General features: G+C 38.2%; 1 protein-coding gene across 1 annotated transcript in view; it reads right to left on the minus strand.

Annotated features, from left to right (window-relative positions):
- LOC109090991 (nuclear receptor ROR-alpha A) overlaps positions 1-20,730 on the minus strand; it is a 259,286-nt gene that overhangs the window by 67,956 nt on the left and 170,600 nt on the right. The window contains exon 2 of the mRNA XM_042715590.1: positions 11,125-11,154. Coding sequence (XP_042571524.1) covers positions 11,125-11,154 — 30 coding nt within the window. The remainder of the gene's footprint in view (positions 1-11,124; positions 11,155-20,730) is intronic.

A 20,730-nucleotide genomic window follows, 5' to 3' on the forward strand; every position in this document is an offset into this window, starting at 1 on the left:
AATTCATGCAGAATTGTTTTGTTTGAGAAACAGATCAAAATGTAAGTCTTTTAAAGCATGTAGATCTTTTGAAGACAAATAATGTATAAAGCTATGATGGATGTGAAGATGAACAATTTCTCAAAATACTAACTTAAAACTGCTATATGGTTTCAGAATACGTAGAATATAGTGTGAGAGTTGTGTAGAATACTTTTTAGGTGCTTTGTTATAACATTTTTGAGCTCAACAGTGTCCGCCCCCATTCACTTTCATTTAATTACAAAAGATCTCTAAGGTCAACTTGCTAAAACTTCTTTTGTGTTTTCTGGAAGAGAGAAAAAAAAACTTGATAGAAGTTCCATGATAGATTTTAGATGAATAAGATAACATACTTTCATTTCAATAATTACGATTAATTTACAAGAACTGTGCATGTAAAAGGTTTCTTGAGTTTTATCTTGAAAATTTCTACACCTTTTTTCTGTGTTCATCTGCAGTATATATGGCAACCGATTTGAATTATGCAAGCAGAAATTAAAGAGGCGAGTTCTTTAATGACCGTGTGGTGAAAAATGAAGTTGATCTTTGGAGCGAGTCCACCACATCATTAAGGAGTCTGCCACTTAATCAGAATGGATACAAAGCCGGCAAGGTGCTAAGTGTGCAGGTGGAGTCGCACTGACAACCGCTGATACATTAAAACACTACGAGACAGAGGGAAGACGGTACAGGCAGAGGAGGAAAAGAGAAAAGGAGGACCGGAAAAGGACGAAAAAGTGAGATGTGTGGCCATTTTTTCCATGCCCAGTATTAAAGGGATAGTTCAACCCAAAATCAAAAGTCTGTCATCATTTACTAACCTTTAATGTCTTTCCAACCTTGTATGACTTGTTTTTTTTTTGTTTTTTTTATGGAACACACAGATTGAACAATGTGCAGGTTGCTTCTTTCCATGCAATTACAAGGAATGAGGACCGGATCTTTCAATCCTCGGAAAGGATGTAAAAGTATCATAAAAGATCTCACTTATGCACAATAAGTCTTCTGAAGTCACATGCTAGCGAACTATCCCTTTAACACAACTTTTATAAGGACCAAAAGTAACACACAGCTCTATTCACTCAGATACAGCATCTGCAGTCTGTTCTTCTGCAGCTATGAAGTGGTTTTCCAATGGTTTCTAAAGTATCTCTAATTTGAAAGACTGATCTCTTTGAAAATCCCAGTCTTTTGCATGGTTTATTCAACAAAATTACAGCTGAATAATTTAGAAACAGAAGTTTTACATGATAATTATAGTTCTCATTATTCCTTAGTGCATAATTGTCTCTGCACTTCCGCAGTTATTGCCATTGTAACTCACATAATAAAGATGGTTTGTGAAGAGGCATAATTCTTAAGGTGGAGGCTGATAGTTCAGCATAATATCCTTATTTTTATAGCAACTCAGCTCATATTTTGTATACTTTTGGGGTCAGTAAGATATTTTACTGCTTTTGAAAGAGGTCTCTTATACTCACCAAGGCTGCATTTATTTGATTAAAAATACAGTAAAAACTGTAATATTGTGGAATATTATTATATGTAGAAGAACTATACTTATTAAATATACAGCTGAATTTTCAACCATTACTCCAGTCTTTTCAGACTTTTCTTTTCAGGATTCTTTGAATAGAAACCTCAAAAGAACAGCATTTATTTAAATAAAATACAGTATTTTGTAACATCATACATATCTTTACTGTCAAAAAAAACGAACAAAGAAAAAACAGGACCAGGCCTTATGCCATTTAGTCAAAGCTCTGGCTGTGCAAAACTAGGTGTGTGTTTTCAATGTTTGTGTGTGTGAACACGTCTGCTTGCACGCACCAGACTGTAATGGAAGCTAATGATGGCGCAAGGACATTTCATCAGCACCATCTTAAACATCAGCAGTCAGCCTCTATCAATGGCATATATATCAGCTGGAGCCAGATGACCTCCGTTTCTGTCCTGGCCCATGAATCAAAGCCCTCAAATTTCATGCTGACATGCTGCACTTGTCGGCCACTGGACAGCTGTGTGAGACAGAGAAGTGATGAGACATGAAGAAAGTGGGGAGTGACAGATAACCCGATTTAGCTCATACAAGGCCATACCACTTCACCGAATGGCAAGGCAGGTGCACTATGATGCCGCCCAAGTGCCCACGTAGGCACGTGCCTGTCCGCTGTCACTTGCAGCAATCTGCAAAGTTGTAATCCACCTTAGCAGATGGAGCTCTGAATACAATCCACAACAAACAGGCTTTGTGTGTGTGACACATGTCACTCGCTGTTGTTTTTCTAGGCTGACATCTCTTCACAGCGAGGTCTTTCAGGTTCAGAGGGACTCACAAAGGGACAGCATGGCTGGAGAAGAGCTGACGAAGCTGAGGACAGCACAAAGCATGCCCGCCACAGAAGGGAAGAGACAGATTAAGTGACTACAAAGAAACTGAAGGGGGCCCAGTACCCATCCCTGAGTAACCCCTACTGTAACAACTCTACACCAGACCCCATCCTGGTCAGAAAGGACACAAAAGCAACCGCCATGCCAAACCTCTCCCATTCAGACACCTTCAGTCAAAGAAGGTGATGTAAGTGTAAAAAGAAAAAAAAATCTTCAATTTATACAATTTATGCAAAACACGCATTCACTAAGGCCCATTTGCTATTCGGCAAAATGGCCAACCGTAATGCTTTTGCTGAAAAATGAAGAGCTGTCTTTTTGTGTGGATGGAAGAAAAAGTATCGAGGGAGAGAGAAGAAAGGGATAAAAATCAGTCTGTCCTGGTTTACGACAAATAGATGTCTCTATTGATTTCCTTTTTACTGAAGCGGTCCATCCTTCTCTGTTGTGAATATACTGACCTATTTCTGATAAAAAAATGGTAGGCTATTATGGATTAAAGCAAAGTGTCCAAGAAGAAAATATTCTTTCCATGGCACAAACAAATGGAAAAAAGAGGAAACATAATCTATTGTTAAAATTGGAGTGTCAATTTGAATGTGCTGCCTTTTTTCCATCAAGTGTCTCTTGTTGTTTGAGGATGGAAAAACTTCAGGTTTCTGAGGCATGCTGAGAGCAAAATCGCTTTGTCAGAAAGCGCACTCCTGGGACGCTCCGTCCATTCAAAAGAGTCTCTTCTTACGAGCTTGTGTTCACTTCATTTACCAAGCACTTAGCCAACAGGCGTGACAAAAAATTTAATAAAATACACTGCAGCATGCCGTGACCATCACTTCTCTTGATAGATGTCATATAACAAATCTCTTCCATATGTCAGTCTTCACAAAACAAGATGCTGAAGGTCACGCTTTTGTGACTTGTTGCTTCTCAATCTCGTGTCACTCTTAAATCCTTTCAATACTTTCCAGTCCTTCATCTGGTGCCTATAACCAGTCTTGACGAAATCGTCATATAAATGTCTCCTCTGAGAGGTTGTACGCAAGCTCTATGTGTGTCAAATCAAGACAAAATGATTAAATATATTTCAACAAATAGGCTACACCATGCAACTCTCATTTATGCTTTAGTTGTGCAACAGAAATATGTCAGACCACTGCTGGGACGCATTATTGGCTGTGTACAGCACGATTATGTTTAATAAATCCCTACAGCGTTAGATTATCCGTAGACGGCTCTCATCCAAGTTCCAGCAAACGACCTCACTACAATGACAACTTATAAATAATGATTCATGAAATGCCATAAAGATCGAACACAAGGAAGTTGTGAAATCCATGTTTGATTAATCATATGAATGGGTACTGTTTATTGTGGTTTACAATGTGAGTTTTGAATATATGATTATGCTTGTGCAGCTGTTAGTTTGAAGAGTCGACTTTTCTGATCAAGCAAATTTGTTTATAGCTCTTTGGCATCTTTCATATTGTTAATGTAGGGTAATTCTATGAAATTGGTGACTGTTCTACTTAAGGATTTTAAAAGAAATATTTAAAATTTTAAACACTCTATCAAACAAGTAATGTGTTTAAATGTTAATAAACTGCATCAAGCGACTTACAACCTGGCAGAAAAATATATAATTTAAATAAATGAATACATAAATAAATAAAGACATCACTTGCATTTTTGTTGATGTGTTTAAAAAATGTAACAGCAAAAACTGCCATCAGCTATTTATTATTAGCCATTTTTAAGCAGGTAAGAGACACAAGAGGAACCTGTATTGTACAATGACCCATTAATATTTAAACAAGGTTGGCCATAATGTCTTAATCGTTTGATTGAGATTAGCATGGCTGCCTCTTTGTGACTCTCTCAGCGCTGGACAGGGTGGTAAACAAATGAACTGGCAAGGGTGAGGCCATGCTTCTCAATAAACACTGACACAGCCTGTCCTCGCTATGGAGACAGATAAGCCTTCTCTACAGCTCTCTCACTTCAGCTATTCTCCCTCCTTTTTTCCAGAATCCATTTCAATCAATGTCTTTCTATCGCTTTCTTTCTCTCTGCCTTTCTTCCAGTTTCCCTCTCTCTCTTTCTCGCATTGGATCAATGTCTCCACGTCCCCCCGGTCACGAATGCATGGGACTCAGACGGCTTCGCTAACACTCGCTACAGCTGTCGCTCTCCCTGTACCGCCCTAAACAAGCAAATACTTCATTTGCTCAATACCTGTCATCCATGACTAACAGCATCATGGCAGAACAATGCGTTAGGAGAGAATAATTCTCAATAGAATAACAAACCACGGCGTAATACCAAGCCCATTTATCTTCTGCCCTTCATACCCGGAGCTCCTGACAACTTCGGAATATAACGTAAATCTAGGCAGATTTCCATGTGCATGCAAGTAGATTGCATGTTTATTATTTGGCATTTGCTGCAATATTAAACACAAATACAAAACAATCGTATTTTGAAGACCCCATGAGTTTGTTGTGTGGCTTTGAGTCCATGTGTCTTTACGCTAATGAAAGTTGAACTTTTATCAAATATATACCTTTATTTAAAATTCATTTTAGCAAATGCATAAAAACAGTGATGACTCATCCTGCACTTTCTCTGTCTAAATTTTTGTCCAATCAAATGTCTTCTTGTTATATCTTTACCCAATGTCACTTGCCTCCAACTAGCAATAAAGCAGCAAATTATAGTTTATAACTGGTTTATAATGATGGACATTTGATTTCCCCTCATCTCAACTTCCTTTTCAATAGGAAATACATTGACACATTAAAGAAAATGCATTAATAAAGTGACTATAAGTAGCCATTACCTAAGCCATTTGCAGGTTGATTTCACAGTGTTATTACTGTCACTGTGTCATAAATGGAATGCTTCCCTATTATATAGTATGCAAAAAACAGCACGGCAGAAAAATTGTATGTCCGAATTCATAACATTCAAAAAATAGTAGGTAAAAGATACCAGTACTACTTCCGGCGAGACAATGAAGGGTGAATTTGATGGACACTTTACTATCCCATGAGAACACGGGGGAGGATTTACAAATGGCAGTGAAGCAACGCAGCGGACACTGGTTGGTCACATGACAGTTATAACATGGTTGTTAGTCCTATGTCCCTGAGTCTTGTGTTTTTTCCCCCATTGTGCTTTCCCTGTTTCTGAATTTCCCTATTGTGTTTATTTGATTCCAGCTGTGTCCCATTGATTTCCTTGTTTCATTCTAATTATATAAACCCTGTGTTTCTGAATTTCCCTTGACCGGAATTGCTCGTCTCACCCCAGTGCTACGTGTGCTTTCCTGGTGATCTGTTCATTAAAGTTCTGTTATTATTGGAATCTCTTACGTCTCCGCGTCTCCTCACTCCAGCACAGTAGGCATGCGTGACAATGGTGGATGTAGTACATTCGAATTTCAATCATACCTCCCATGTTCATACTATAAGACTTACTTTTTTTAACGGTCGCCAAGTAAGATCAAATTCAAATTTTAGTACCTACTCAAAAATTTCGGATACCGGAACACTAATTGTTCAACCAAAGGCAGACAGTGATCGGGAAACATGTTAAAAACAGTCATTATTTTGCAATTGCAAATGTTGTTTAACTGTACTAGAGCTGCTATCAGTAACTGAATTTGTTGTAAAAAATCCACAGCACTAATCATTCTGCTTATCTGTTTTTTGTTTTTTTTTTTTTTTTGTGAGGTGCAGCGACTTGGCGAGACAGACACTTTCTCTGGCCAAGGATCGGCACTGTGATATGAGAGCTGGGAGACACACACACACATGTAGATGCAAGCATACATTTGCAAATAAAAGATTATAGCCTACTGCCTCTAATCACCTAGTGAATCTTATCAACATGTCCACCTAGACAGGTTACAACAACACCCACTTATCTCACTAAAGCAGAGACTGGATTGTAGCTTGAATTCAGGACATTGTCACATTCTACCAGTGATTTTAATTCAACTCAGTCACAATTATATGGGTGTGTGAACAATTAGCAAAGGCAAGTCAGTGGCAGGTAGCAATTTCCAGAAGTTTAGTAGTGTGGCTGCTACAGACATGAATCACACCTCAAATTATGTAAATTGTTGAGGGGAGGTGATCTGTTACTTTTCTACGCAGTATGACTAACAATTTTGACTTGAAAGACAATAAAACAGGCAGAAGAAAACTGTAGATTGACATTAAAAGGACTGGAATATCATAAACTTTTCACTTATGCCCTAAAAACTCCCATAAATACCCACAAAGTAACATGCAAAAACCACATGTCACATTAAGGCGACAAGCTTAAAACACCATTGACATTTTAATCAAATTAATAAAATCCATACTTAACCTTAAACAAACTAAAACACATTAAAAAGCACTAAAAAAATAAAAAAAAACATCCTATGGACCTTTTATACAACAATATTTTATTTCTGTAATTTATTTAAATTCCATAGAACACCCTGTTCTTAACAAGAGACATCCAAGTACTTAATTCCTGTCCGGTGCTGTGTTTTTCCTCTCAAAGAGCTATTAAACAGCACTGTTTATATAAGGAAAAGAGTCTGTTGCCAGAATGAACCACACGGCCTTGCAGTAGCACTATATAAAAAGGCTGGCCATAAAACTGTCAAGTTCAAACGTAAAGCAAAACCATACATGAAACTGAGCTGTAAAAGAGAGCCTGTGGGGAAAGTTTCACAGTCAATGTTTATGCCACATTCTCAAATGGCTTGGGAGCATCTGTTCTAACCATACAAAAGTCAGCTAAAAGATCAACATTTTCAGAAATGTGAAATTTCACACTGTCACTTATTCTGAAGCTTATTCTGTTTTAAAAGTACAAATTCTATACATTATTTTTGCCATTTTATTGATAGGAAGTTATAGGGGATAGGCTTGAACTTGTTTATTAACTGCTAGGCCACAGCTCTGACAAAAGTAAACAATAAAAAATAAAATAAAAATTAACAGATATGTGTTCAATATTTTTTTTTCAAAATATCTTTTTTCAAAATATCTTCTTTTGTGTTCAACAGAAGAAAGAAAATTTCATGCAGGACAAAAAATTACAATATATATATTTATTCAACATATCTAACAACCACTAAAAGCTCCATAAAAATAAATAAATATAAAAAATGGTCACCCATTAAACTATCACTAAAAATAAAAGCTTGTCCTGCCACTATCACTTATTCTATGAGCTTGTCTGAAATGAAATTCAACCTGAATGTTCATTTCTGAAATGTTCGTTCATTGGCTTTGTCTCTGTGGCACTTCTATACGTTAAGCTGGTCAGAGAGACAGCCGGTGGGTAGTAAAGGGGAGAAATGAAGTGTCTGTTCTCTTCCAGAAAGTGCTCGGGCTTATTAAGGGCTGAACGTGCAGCCAGGGAAGGCCGAGAGAGAGCAGGAAAGTGCCTGCTAGCCAACAGCTGCCCTGTAATTTATATTGATGAAGGGACCGGTGGACTGCTTCCACGGTTTTGATCATTCAGGCAAGAGTGGAGAGATGAGGCTGATAAGTCTGTGTGATGTGTGTGTGGGTAGGTGAGAGTTTGCGACGAGTGTGTTTGGTTAAGATTTTTGGAGTAGGAATAGGTTGCCAAGTCTGCGGGAATTCCGCAACTTCTGTTTGTCTTGTTTTGCGGTTTGATGCTCAAATTAGACTTGTATAACATGAGCTTTTGACGGACAAAGTCAAACAGGTAATAAGAATGGCTTTTTTTCTGAAGACAGTCAGGCCAATACAGTGAATTTACAGAAGTTAACTGAGTAAATATCCAATAAATTTGGATAAATGGAAATAATAATAAATAAATAAATAAATAAATAAATAAATAAATAAATAAATTGGGGGAAAAAATAATAAAGTCTAAATGCATAAAAACACAAAAGTCTAAAAAAAGACATTACATATCCTAATATGGCCATTAGGTTAGTTTGGGTTAGTTTAGTCTTTGTCTCACAGACCTGGCAACCCCAGATTGGGGGTAATGTGGGTAAATATAATGTTTGGGGGTTATAGCCTTGGATGTGTGTGTTTGCATGTGCATATGAGCATGTGTATGAGCATGTTCCAGTTCAGTTACTTCCATGAATGCATTATGAGTGCATATGTGGCCTAGTTGATTGTAAAATGCACATTTGCACAACCCCCCCACCCAACACACTGTACATCCAGCTGATCCCTTCATTCAAGTCAACAAGAACATTTTATTCTCTAATGTGGCATAATTCTAAATGCAACAGGAAATTCAATGAGAAGTTGACATTACATACCAAAATGGGCTAATTTAGCTACCATGTTTTAGTGCTAGGGCAATGGTGTTTTTTAGCGTATGCTGGGTGGTTCCTTGATACTAATGAAAGTAATCAGAGTTGACTTTGATTTCATTACTAAAAAACCAGCCAATTCATTAGCACATTACAAGCGATAAAAATGCTAATTTCGTTCATAACTGGCAAAGTCCTTTCTCTGCCCATTACGTATCTTTTGAACCCTTTCTCTGTCAAAGAGCGCCCTTTGACCCATGCCACAAGCCCTAACGTGTCATCTTCACACTTCATTCTCTTATTCTTTGTCTCCAATGGCCTCTCTTGCTTTCTCTGACACGTGTCATTAGCATTTCTTTCATTGATACACTGTAAAAAATTAAACTTCTTTTTCCAGTTTACGAAAATTTTTGAGTCTCATATATTAAAAAATGCTAGTTTCTTGAAATTACACAAAAATCCTTGTCAGACCAACAAAATTTAACAAATGTTGCCCCAACTAGCTAAACACAGTTGTCTGAACAAAGAATTTCATATTGTTGAAATGTTAAGGCTTTGTGAGTTCCAAGCATTTCATTGCAGCGTGAATAAATGAGTGCAGTTACTGAGCGTTATTGTTTTGCTGTTTGCTGACTTAATTTCAACTTTTTTATTAGTAAATTATTGTTAGTTATTTGTTGTACTGTGATGTAAAGAGCTCATCGTTTTAACATGTGTTGGTTGTCACCGTTCTTGAGGTTTGTGTGTCTGATTGAGGCCTAGAGTATGTTTCAACTGGTTACGTCTATTTCTGGATTTAATAGTCTTGTAAGTTGTCTTACAAACAAAGACAATGTTGTCTGCTTATTGGATTATCATAGCCATTCACCTTTGTCATTTGTAAACAAACATACATTTGTATAATGTGGTGACTTTTTAAACATTCTTTTTTGTTGTTGTTGTTCCAGAAAACAGAAAAAAATGAATTACCTCAACGACAGTAATTGTTGTTTCAGCTGCTGTGACAAGAATTGTTCTATTAGTAAAATAAGAAAATCAGCAGTGCATGAACAAACAAATTTACATTGGCTCAACAAAGTATCTTCATTGAGCAGAAAAAATCTATTGTTGAGAAAACTCAAAAGTCTTACTGCAAAGTTGCCTTACTCTTTTAAGTATTCTCAGCAGTTTATTTTTTACAGTGAGTAAAGTCCAGTCCGTAGCTTTGAACCTGCTCTCTTGAAACGTTCTTTGATTTCACTTCCTTCTGTTAAGGGGAAGTGATCAGCACTGTAATTAAGATAGCAGTAGGGCCCTGGAAGAAAGGGATGAAAGACCACTGATCCACATTTATGCTGCCTGAATGAAGAAGACAGCTACAACTAGGTATTTCTAAAGCCTTTCAACAAGTCAAGTAAATGTAGACAGATGAAAGGATGGCAGTATTTAAAAAAATGACAAGATGATCTTTCATTAGCTAGATTTATAGCTGACTAAAAAGACAGCCTCTCAGGAACTTGCTGATGCTATCTAGCTAACAATGCTAAAGACACCAGCAGCTCTACTGTTTTCAGTAGAGACTGCAGCTTAAATGTTTTCAAAATAGTGTAGCTTTTCCAATCACAAGCTACATTATTTGAACAAGTAGCAGTTAGCTGCTAATCACTACCTACTGTAGCTAACCATTACCATGACAAAATGAGATATCCTTATAACTTGACTATGGTTTACCTACTTTAGAATTGTATCTTGTTAAGCTACTAATAATTCAAAAGTAGCACTGAAAAAGAAGTATTCAAAAATTCAGCTTAAAACATCTCTTTAGAAGCACAGGTGTGAAACTGAACTGACCTGAAACCTCAAGAAAACTTGAAAATAAGATCAAATCACTGATATACTTAATCTGTAGGATGCACAGAGTCTTGAAAGGTCATGTATGCAACCTGTAAGAGATTCTACAATCTTCCCTCCAGAGCTGATACCTATCTCTCTCAGAGACTTCTCAAAAGGAACGTCTTTAACCTCACACATGAAGCTCACGCTCAAACTACATCCTTGTTTTCAAAGAGCAGGCAATGTAGATATAGCACCTTCTTTAAAAAAATAAAAAAGTATAAGTTAAAAAAATCATGTGACTCATATGAAGGATTCAGATTTCTATATGAGCATTTTTCAGCAGTGAAAATTAAACTGAGGAATAGTTTTCTTAAAAATAGGACTATTATTTTTGACCACACAAATAAATACATAAATCTACAGACAGACACAATTAAAAATAATTTATATATATATATATATATATATATATATATATATATATATATATATATATATATATTATATATATATATATATTATATTTTTAATGATACTTAATATCCAAATAATTTAATTAGAATGACCAATTTAATTAAAAAATAACTACTTACAAGTGTGTGTCTTCTTTGTTACTGAAATACCTGAAAGAAAGAGAGATAATAAAAAACATTAAATACATTTTCTTTTCCATTATTTAAAATAAATAGTATGTAAAACTACAGTTGTGTACGGCTGAAAGTGATGTAAAATACAGAAAAAGCTGACAGCATATTGGAAGGGAGATGCTATAAGCCGTGACATTGACTGAAAGCCAAAAGCTAGCTTCGACTGTGTTAATGCTTCCTAGTGCTGCCACAGGCTGTGCCTAAGCAAGGTCAGGCAGGTCAGTATGTTGCTGTCACATGGACCAGGCAGTCGCCTTGCTGTCACAGTTGACCTCCACGCAATGGAAATTAACAGGAAATCACATACAGAATGCTAAACAGATCTGTGAATATGTTCATGTCTGTTGGTGTAGCCCAGAAGCACCGGGTGCATCTTTATGTCTGACCTTATAAAGCATGACTAATGCCACAGAGGCACAAATTGATGTGTGTATGTGTGTGTGTGTGCGCGTGTTACTTAAACAGAGGGTCCCATGTGGACTGAGCGTGCTCATGCTCTATGGGCCAGAGCAGACTAATAGATCCCACTTGTCATGCGGAAGCAATGGCTAATTTTTCTACAGCTTGCATTTGAAACTCAAGGGACGTTGAGCTGACATGATTCAGTAATTCCACAGAAAATAAAAAGAGGTCTGGTCGGCGATAACGATGCTTCAGTTTTTTTTTTTTTGAGGGAAGAGGGAATACAAGTCAAAGATGGTAAAGCAAATGAGCAGGCACACGTGCACATAGACACCTGAGGACATGACAGCAAAAACACAAAGAGGGCCCAACAGCGAAACTTGAGGCATTCCGTTCAAGCATCACAGATCAACAATGCTATCGCTGGGAGCACAATGTCCAACAACAACATTGCACTAAAAAACAAACAAGCAATAATCCTCTTGTAACTTTCACCTGCAATCAAATCACAAAGCACTCAGCATCGGGGCAAAAGACAATTACCGAAATATGACGTCAAGCTGTGGCTAATAGTGACAATGGTCTAAAAACAAAGGATTCTTTCTAGGAGACAGTTTAATGCAAAAAATATTTAAGGCATAATTCACCCAAAACAGAAACTTCTATCATAAATTACTTATCTTCATGTTGTTCCAAATCCACTCATTGTGATTTTAAAATGCTTTTTTGTGTTCCACTAAGGAAAGTAAGGCAGATTTGGAACAACATGAGACTGTGTAAACTCTGACAACATTTTCATTTCAGAGTGAACTATCCCTTTAAGGGAACATTTCTGGTCTAACTGTGTGAAATTATAACATGGTGGGTCCAAGGGAATAAGCCATTTATCCAATCCATGTTATTTGGGCCAGTTTCTTTCTTGGCGATACCTCGATTATTACAAATCCAGTAACTGTCATGGTTAAAAGGCTGGAAAAGGGAGGAGTCATCAATATCTGCCATGGTCTAGAGGTCTGTTTATTCACTGTAGGGAAGTATTTTGGTTTAGTTTAGAGATAATTCATAACATACCATCTTTTAAGAGTTGAAGTCAATTTCATTGATAGATTAAAGGGTCAAAATGGGTAGTCTATGTATTTCCAAGTTGTCAGGAAAATGCATGTAAAATTCAACAGCATTCAAAAATAGTTTCGGCACATTCCAAAGGCAACACTTTTGTAAAATAGAATCTTTTGTACTCCACAGATAAAAGGAAGTCATAAAGGTATGGAAGAGATAAGAAAACCTCCATTACCTAAAAAATAGCCTAAAGCTAAGCCTAAATAGCCATTTAACTTTGTTAAAAACAAATACTACAGCCTACTGGGTGACATCAAGCCTTTCAACCTTTTTCTAGCTTTGTGAACATGCTAGCGAAAGCATGCCTGAGAGGTAACCACAAAAGCCACTGTGGAAAACAACATATATTCTATCACCATGTGGAAAATGGCCAGTCTCACATACAGCATGATACAAAACAGGCTGTGCTTTGCGGTTATCAGATATCTCATGAACTCTGCTGAGAAGACTGTGAGGACACCGTCAGTCTTTGATCCAATTTCTGCCACTATCACTCATTCTTGCTCTGTCCTCCCTCTCTATCTCTGCCTCTCTTCATGCGATCCCCATCCTTATTCCGTAGCACTATCAGCTATCAGTCTCTGATCCTTCCCAAACCACAACAGCTATTCTGTCAATGTCACTTACAGATATGAAAACCAATCTTAACACAATAAAGTGTACTTGCTCGGAAATCATTACTGTCAAAAAGAGGACGCTGGACTTTTTGGAGAAAAATGGCCTGTTGCTAGGAGAGAGAGGGAGAGGAGGGGTGGGAAGAGAGCCCACTTCCTCCTCTAGGTGTCATTGGGAGGGCTCTGATTGGAGGGTGCAAGGGGAAGGGGCCAGGGAACCAATGGGTGAACAGAGTTTGGAGCTGGAGGGGGTCTGGGTCTAGGCCCTGACACCGTTGAAGCCTGCCAGGTTATGTCTACTCCACTGGAAGATGGGGTGATGGGTCATTTTGGAGGTGAATCCATCCTTGACAGATGGAAAAAGCTCATCTGGCCTTCTTCAAAGGACGACATTACATTGCGGTTACAAAGTGCTGTGAAATTCACAACTGATCACGCTACTGGAGGACAGATAAAGACTATTTAGATAAAGACTACAAGACAAACAGATATATATGTAACTGTAAGAAAGACAAACAGATACAATGGATAACAAAGGGGTTGATAAATACTGTAGATGGAGAGAAAAAGACAAATAGAGAGACAAAGATTGTGACAGACAGACAGACAGACAGACAGACAGATAGACAGACAGATAGATAGATAGATAGATAGATAGATAGATAGACAGATAGACAGACAGATAGATAGATAGATAGATAGATAGATAGATTGATAGATAGATAGATAGATAGTGGATAGATAGATTTGTCAAATTGTACCATCCTCAGAATACATGCACAAGAAACAATGCCTTTAGATGTTACATTGGCTCTGACATTAAAAAAAAAATGTGCTTGTTATCATTTGTGGACATGAAAGTCAACTCAAGGCTAAACACTTACTCATGATAATTTCCGCTTTTTGCATCAGCCAAGCTAAAGGTCATCTTTCCCAATGTCTACAGGTGAGTCATACAACTGATTTAATCTAGACATTATTTTGTGTGCATACTATTTATAAATCATTTTTAAAGCCATACATGACCGATATCATTCTTAACTACAAAAGCAGCAATTTCACAATCATAATATATTACCATTTATAAATACTGTCAGGGACAAACAGTGCTGATAACAGTGTGCTGGGTAATTCCTGGAAAATATTCTAAGCTTGTCCACAGCCATCATTCATTGCTTTCATTCCTCTTGAAGATTCCATATGCCGAGCACACTGATGACTGTTTGAAGTTAACCTTTAGCACATCTGCCACGGAGGGCCGAGTCGCCTGCGTTCCTGCCAGGTAAAGCTGTCTGTATCACAGATGGGAAAAACACGGTGACAGAGTCATGCTGATCTGGGTTCAGCTTCTCCTGGTGAAACCGTGTCATGCTCATGTTTAAAAAATAACAAAAGTGATGTCAGACCTGCATAACCAGGCAGGGTCTTTGTTCCTTATCTAAATCCCAGTCTAAAATGATAAGAAACATAATGCAGGGTTCAAATTCAATTATTGGACCCTAGATGTGTGAGCAAAGAAAGTTCTGTCACCACCCAACCAGCAGCACTGAAGAGTGCCCTGCCTGGGTCTGTCTAGCAGGCTGTGCATCATAATTTCAGCTTCCTTAGTGCCTGACAGCAAATTATTATCATGGATGGTTACTGTCAGTGAGGCCTCTCCGGCAGGGTGCTTGACGCGCTGTGCTGGGGTTCGGCACTCCGTGACATTCAAAGTTAGAGTCTCCTTCACGTAATGGAGCTGTCCCCTCACCAAGCTAATGGGAACGATCCATTTAACCTGTGGCAGAAACACACAGGCGAGGAAGTTCCTAATGCGAGGCCAGTCCCGTGGGGGGGCTCGCTCATCGTTCTCTCTTCCCCCCGGCTGCTGCCGGTCAGACCGCTTGATTCATTGGCTGCTGTTTCACACTTATCCTCATTCACTGTTCAATCTAGGGAGACCGGAGAGGGGGGAGGACAGTGGTTCTCTCAGCCATTCAAGGACAAGTCTGGTACAGACACCTCTGGAAAAGTAACAGCTGAGTGTGGGGTGGGGTGATGACAGAGATGGAGATGGGTGGCTTGCTTGGGGGTTGGTGGACCCCGACGCAATTGTGATAGATTGGAAGAATGGTCCCCTGGTTTTAGGTAGGCATCCTACAATAACGCAAAATGTAATAAATACGATATTATCACGATACTTGTGTCACGATACAATATTATTGCGGATTTTAAATACACTGCCCGTCCAAAAAAAAAAAAGTCACACATTCTAATATTTCATTGTACTGCGTTTAGCTTTGATTATGGCACGCATTGGCCATGGCATCATTTCGATAAGCTTCTGCAATGTCACAACATTTATTCCCGTCCAGAGGTTGCATTAATTTTTCTCCAGGATCTTGTATTGATGATGGGACAGTCAGACCACTGCGCAAAGTCTTCTCCAGCACATCCCAAAGATTCTCATTGGGGTAAAGGTCTGACTCTGGACTCTGTGGTGGCCAATCCATGTGTGAAAATTATGTTGCATGCTCACTGAACACTCTTGCACAATTTGAGCCCAATGAATCCTGGCATTGTCATCTTGGAATATGACCGTGCCATCAGGAAAGAAAAAAATAATTGATTGAATAACCTGGTCATTCAGTATATTCAGGTAGTCAGATGACCTCATTCTTTGGGCAAATAACATAATCATATATGCAGTAATTATCCAATGGGAGGATTTTAACTATTTGCTTTGTTAAATCCAGGTGGTGACTTTTTTTTTTTTTTTGGACGGGAAGTGTATATTGCGCTATTCTGCAATAAATTCTGCGATAAATGTTGAATGCACCTGGCAAACTCAATTTTGTATTACAGCCTTACAGTAATCTAGTCTACCTTAATTAAATGTAAACAGGTATGCACTGCTGTTTGAACAATGCAACTTGAACTTGTACAAAAATTTGTGCAGACTAGGGCTTAATCGAAAAATTAATCAAAATTAAATTGCAAAGGTGATAAATCGCGATTAGGCAGAAGCTGTGATTACCATACGTATCTTTCAGAGTAGCATGGTTCTGTGATTAGTAGTAAATTGGCCAGAGGGCGCTCTTCTTGCAGAAATGTATATTCTGCAGCTAAATAAAGAGAGGATTTAACAGCTTTCATTGATTCAACATGACTAATAAACACACGACTACAACATGGTTTATCTGAGTTCTCCTTATTATAATTTGTATTATAATAAAGTATATAATAATGCAATACTAATCGACATAGCCTTTATCACTACTTAGAATACTATGAAATATGTTGCATACCTTATTCTGTGTAAGAAGCCACATCATCTCACAGAAGGATTTATTTAAAACACTCGACTGATGTTATGAAATGAGTTCGGAGTAAACACGTTTATTAAATGTGGTGCTTTTCAATAACGCACATGCTTTCAGATGGAGCAGCATTTACTACACAAAGCTGTAGTTCACTGAGAAGCTACACAAACAGATTTCATAATAGCAAAACGATTTCTTCTATTTCATTATCATGCAATTATATCGTCTGCGATTATGAACAAGATTTTGTATTGCTTTTTAGTGAACTACGGCTCTGTGTAGTAAATGCTGCCGCATCTGAAAGCATGTGATGGAGATTTACTACTGATTACAGAACCGGCGCTACTGACAAGATGCCCATGACAATCTCATTATAGATTAATCACGTAGCCCTAGTGCAGACCCTTCAGCAATTGGGCAACTTTAAATTAAAAAACTACTATATTTAAAATAAATAAAACATAGTCTTACATCCGATTTAAATGTGGATGAGGCTTTCCTGATAACTTTCCATGATGCCGCCATCTTTATTTTACTAACTTACAGCATGCAAAAGGTGACCCAGCTGACCTCACCAGAAAAAACTCAACATCACCATCTAGTGGGCTGTAAAGAAATGGATTTTATTATTCTACCAAATAGTATAATAAAAGATTGATACTTGGCATCCCTGTATCGATAGGGTTTTGCTGTGGAAAATATCGCGATACTATGCTGTTTCGATTTTTTCTCCCACCCCTAATTTTTAGTAGCCTTTGTAAGTTAGGAAAAGGTCTTAGACTCAACATAATTCTGCAATAAAATCGAAGAGTGAGTCCTCTGTTGTTGCTAGGTATATTAAGACAATAAAAATGACATGGGTAGGAATGGATCCTCTATAACAGTTCAACATGTCAAAGTTCATGTGCTAAACAACAGGCTACAAACTCAACGTACTAAACATGGCTGCATTCCTCAAAATTTAGAGATCATTGGTGCTAATGGTTTCTACAATCTACTTAAGTCAGGGGTGTCCAATCCTCGTTCTGGAGGACCAACGTCCTGCAGAGTTTCACTCCAAACAGCTCCAACACACTTGCCTGGAAGTTTCCAGTGGGTCTAAAGAGCTTGATTAGCTTGCTCAGGTGTGTTTAATTAAGGTTGGAGCTAAACACTGCAGGAGAGTGGCCCTCTAGGAACAGGTTTGGACTGCCTTGCCTTGGGCTTACAATGCTTTTGCGAAATGCAGCAAACAACTATAAATGTTAGGGTGACCAAATGTGAAATTTTCCCAGGACACGTCCTGGCCAGGATTTCAAGGAACAAACGGCTTCTTGTGCTTTTGAATCGCTCTCATGGTACTTTGATGTCATACTCCGATCGTTATGCTAAGTGCTGCTTCAAGTCGAACACTACACGTATTTGCATCGCTTTGACCGCTCTCTTAGAGCCCACCTTCTCATGTAGCACGATTGGTCAATTTTGTACAATGTCTGCATGTTATTGGTCAAACAATCATTACCTTCATTAAGTATGAAAACAGGAAACCAAAGCCAAAACCTGGATATTTTAGGCAATATAGAAATCCTGGCCAGGACGTGTACTGGGAAAATGGCACGTTTGGTCACCCTAATAAATGTGATAAAACTGATAAGCAGCCCTTCAGTTTTGGTGGTTACAAATATGGGGTCTGGATGTAATAGTGTCTGTTGATATCATAAAAGCTCAAATTCTGCACTTGCAAATCAAGAGAAGCTAGCCTTAGAATAGAGAAATGCTACAGGGAAGTTGTGACAACCATAAACATTTGCACAGATTTCCATTCCATTCTGTTTAAGGTATAGCATCAACAAGAGACAATATTATGCCCATCCACCCTCCAACAACAACCTTGTATGAATCTTTCATCCTGTCATCTATATTATAGAAAACATTTTGGCTTTGCAGACACAGATGTCTTTAAGCTGGTCAGAAAATAACATGCAGTGCACATTCTTTAGCAGATTACACATTTATCCTGCCTAGCTAAAAAATGTACAGTAAAATCCTGTCTAAACATACATGCACTGCATAGAAAGCATTACCTTTCTTATAATCAAACCATTAACATATTGAGATTAGCTAAATATTTTGTTATTATAATTTTATATTTGAGAATTTTTACCACTTATTGGGGTTCTATAGAGTGAATCTGACTCTGAGGTTAACATTAGTTAGAAATGGAAGATTTCTGAATAATCAAATGGTCTGTAAAAACCAACACTGATCTCACACCCCCCCCCATATTATGAAAACCAAGAATGCTTCTGCTAGAACTGTGTTATGATCAATACAAGACTAGCAGATTATAATATCCTTAATGTACACATGCTTGTAAATTGCACATAGCGTGTCTTTTCAAATGACATATCACCTTGCAAATCATAAGTAGAGTTATTTAATCAGAACAAAGGACAGATGTCATCCAAGTTTTGTTCCGTCAAAGTCATTCCGACATTCTCTTACCCGTTCTGCACTGACACACTTAGCCTTATTATACTTCATAAACTTTCAAATGCAAAATGCAATGATTAAAAAAGGTTGACGATTTTCATCATCTCTCCTCCTAATATTCTAAAACACTTAAGGAACTCCGTAGAGAGGCCTTGTGTTCTCCAGGGAGGTTCAAGAGAAAAATGACTTCATCTCCAGGCGCTGTTATTTCTGGTCATTTCTAATTGGTTTTAACTAAAATCAAGCCGCCGTGGCTGGCTCTACAGGTTCCCACTGAACGATTCGCCATCTGACATCTCCTCAAATAGCAGATTTACATCCAAATTAGTTTTAGAGGACGTAGAAATTACATTGTCGTAGTGTCACGTTGAAAAGGAGAACAGGATGAGAAACCAAGCAGAAGTTTGTTGTGGAGACAAATCATGTAAAAGAAAAGGCCACAGTAATCAAGTAGAGAAGCAATTCTGGAAGGACTCATTGTTTCTCAACCGTTCTGGCTTCAGAACTAGGAAAGGAGTAACCATTAATATTTGGATTTAGCAATATTTTTTTATTGCTGTTCTGATCAGAACATACCTGTCACCACTAGAACCACTGATCTAGAGGTCACAGATAATCAGAGAGTCAGTTTAAGATTCAAGTAACTGGACATCCAGAACTTTACTCCATCCTCCAGCTTTCTCAAGCCCAGGAGTCTCCAGGTAAGTCCCTAAAATTGTCTGGTAGCTTGAGAATAATACATAGCAGCAAAGGGGATTGACGTAGGCCCAGGAAGGGCACATGAACAGCAGGCATGGCTGGCAGGCAGATTGGAGACTCCGACGGAATTTTAATTGTACCGCAGGGAGTCCAGACGATAAGCGCCATTGTTATTGCTAAGATGCAGCACAACAGAAGCTCATTCAGCTGAGTGCTTAAACAAATTATGATTACGCCAAATAGGTCCCGCAACGCAGCAGAACCATTACGGGCCCAGGCGCAGGAGTCGTTAGTGGAGCGCACGTGAAAATACAGTAACCAGCTGATCGGAAGCAAATGCGGAAATGCGTAGTTATTTCTCTGAATGCTGACGCTACACTTAAGCTATACACTATTGCAGACAAGGTCCCTTTGGTCATCTCTGGCAGGCTACATTCACACAATAGCAAAAGGCAATTGTCAGACCTCTTTAAATAGTTCATGCACAGTTTGGTTATAAGCCAGGGCAACATCTGTATTCTACAACCGAACTGACTACCTAACATTTTTAGGACTCAAAACCAACTTTTCAGAGGGAGTTTGGTAAACCCGTGCTGTGCGAACAGATAGCTTATAGGACAACAGCTATGCTAAAAGGGGACTGACTTCAAATTTTTGTAGCTGTTGTATGATCAGGTTAAATTGGCCGTCAAATCTTAAATACTTTTTTAATCTGTAATTCCTCAACCTTTCTGTATGAACGCAGCTTTTTTGATGTCTTCAGTTCCTTCAGATGTTCAGCTAACGGATATGACTTGGGGGTGGAGGGTCCTGTCCTCTCCCACACTTCAGCATTCCCATTCCTTAGTAATCCATTTGTGATCCCCTGCTGAGCTCCCCATGAAATCTGAACCCACAATCATAAACACAGCTCCCAGCATTCAACAAGACCACCCTGTAACATA

The sequence above is a fragment of the Cyprinus carpio genome, chromosome A25, assembly GCF_018340385.1.
Source record: "Cyprinus carpio isolate SPL01 chromosome A25, ASM1834038v1, whole genome shotgun sequence".
In the NCBI taxonomy this organism is placed as follows: domain Eukaryota; kingdom Metazoa; phylum Chordata; class Actinopteri; order Cypriniformes; family Cyprinidae; genus Cyprinus; species Cyprinus carpio.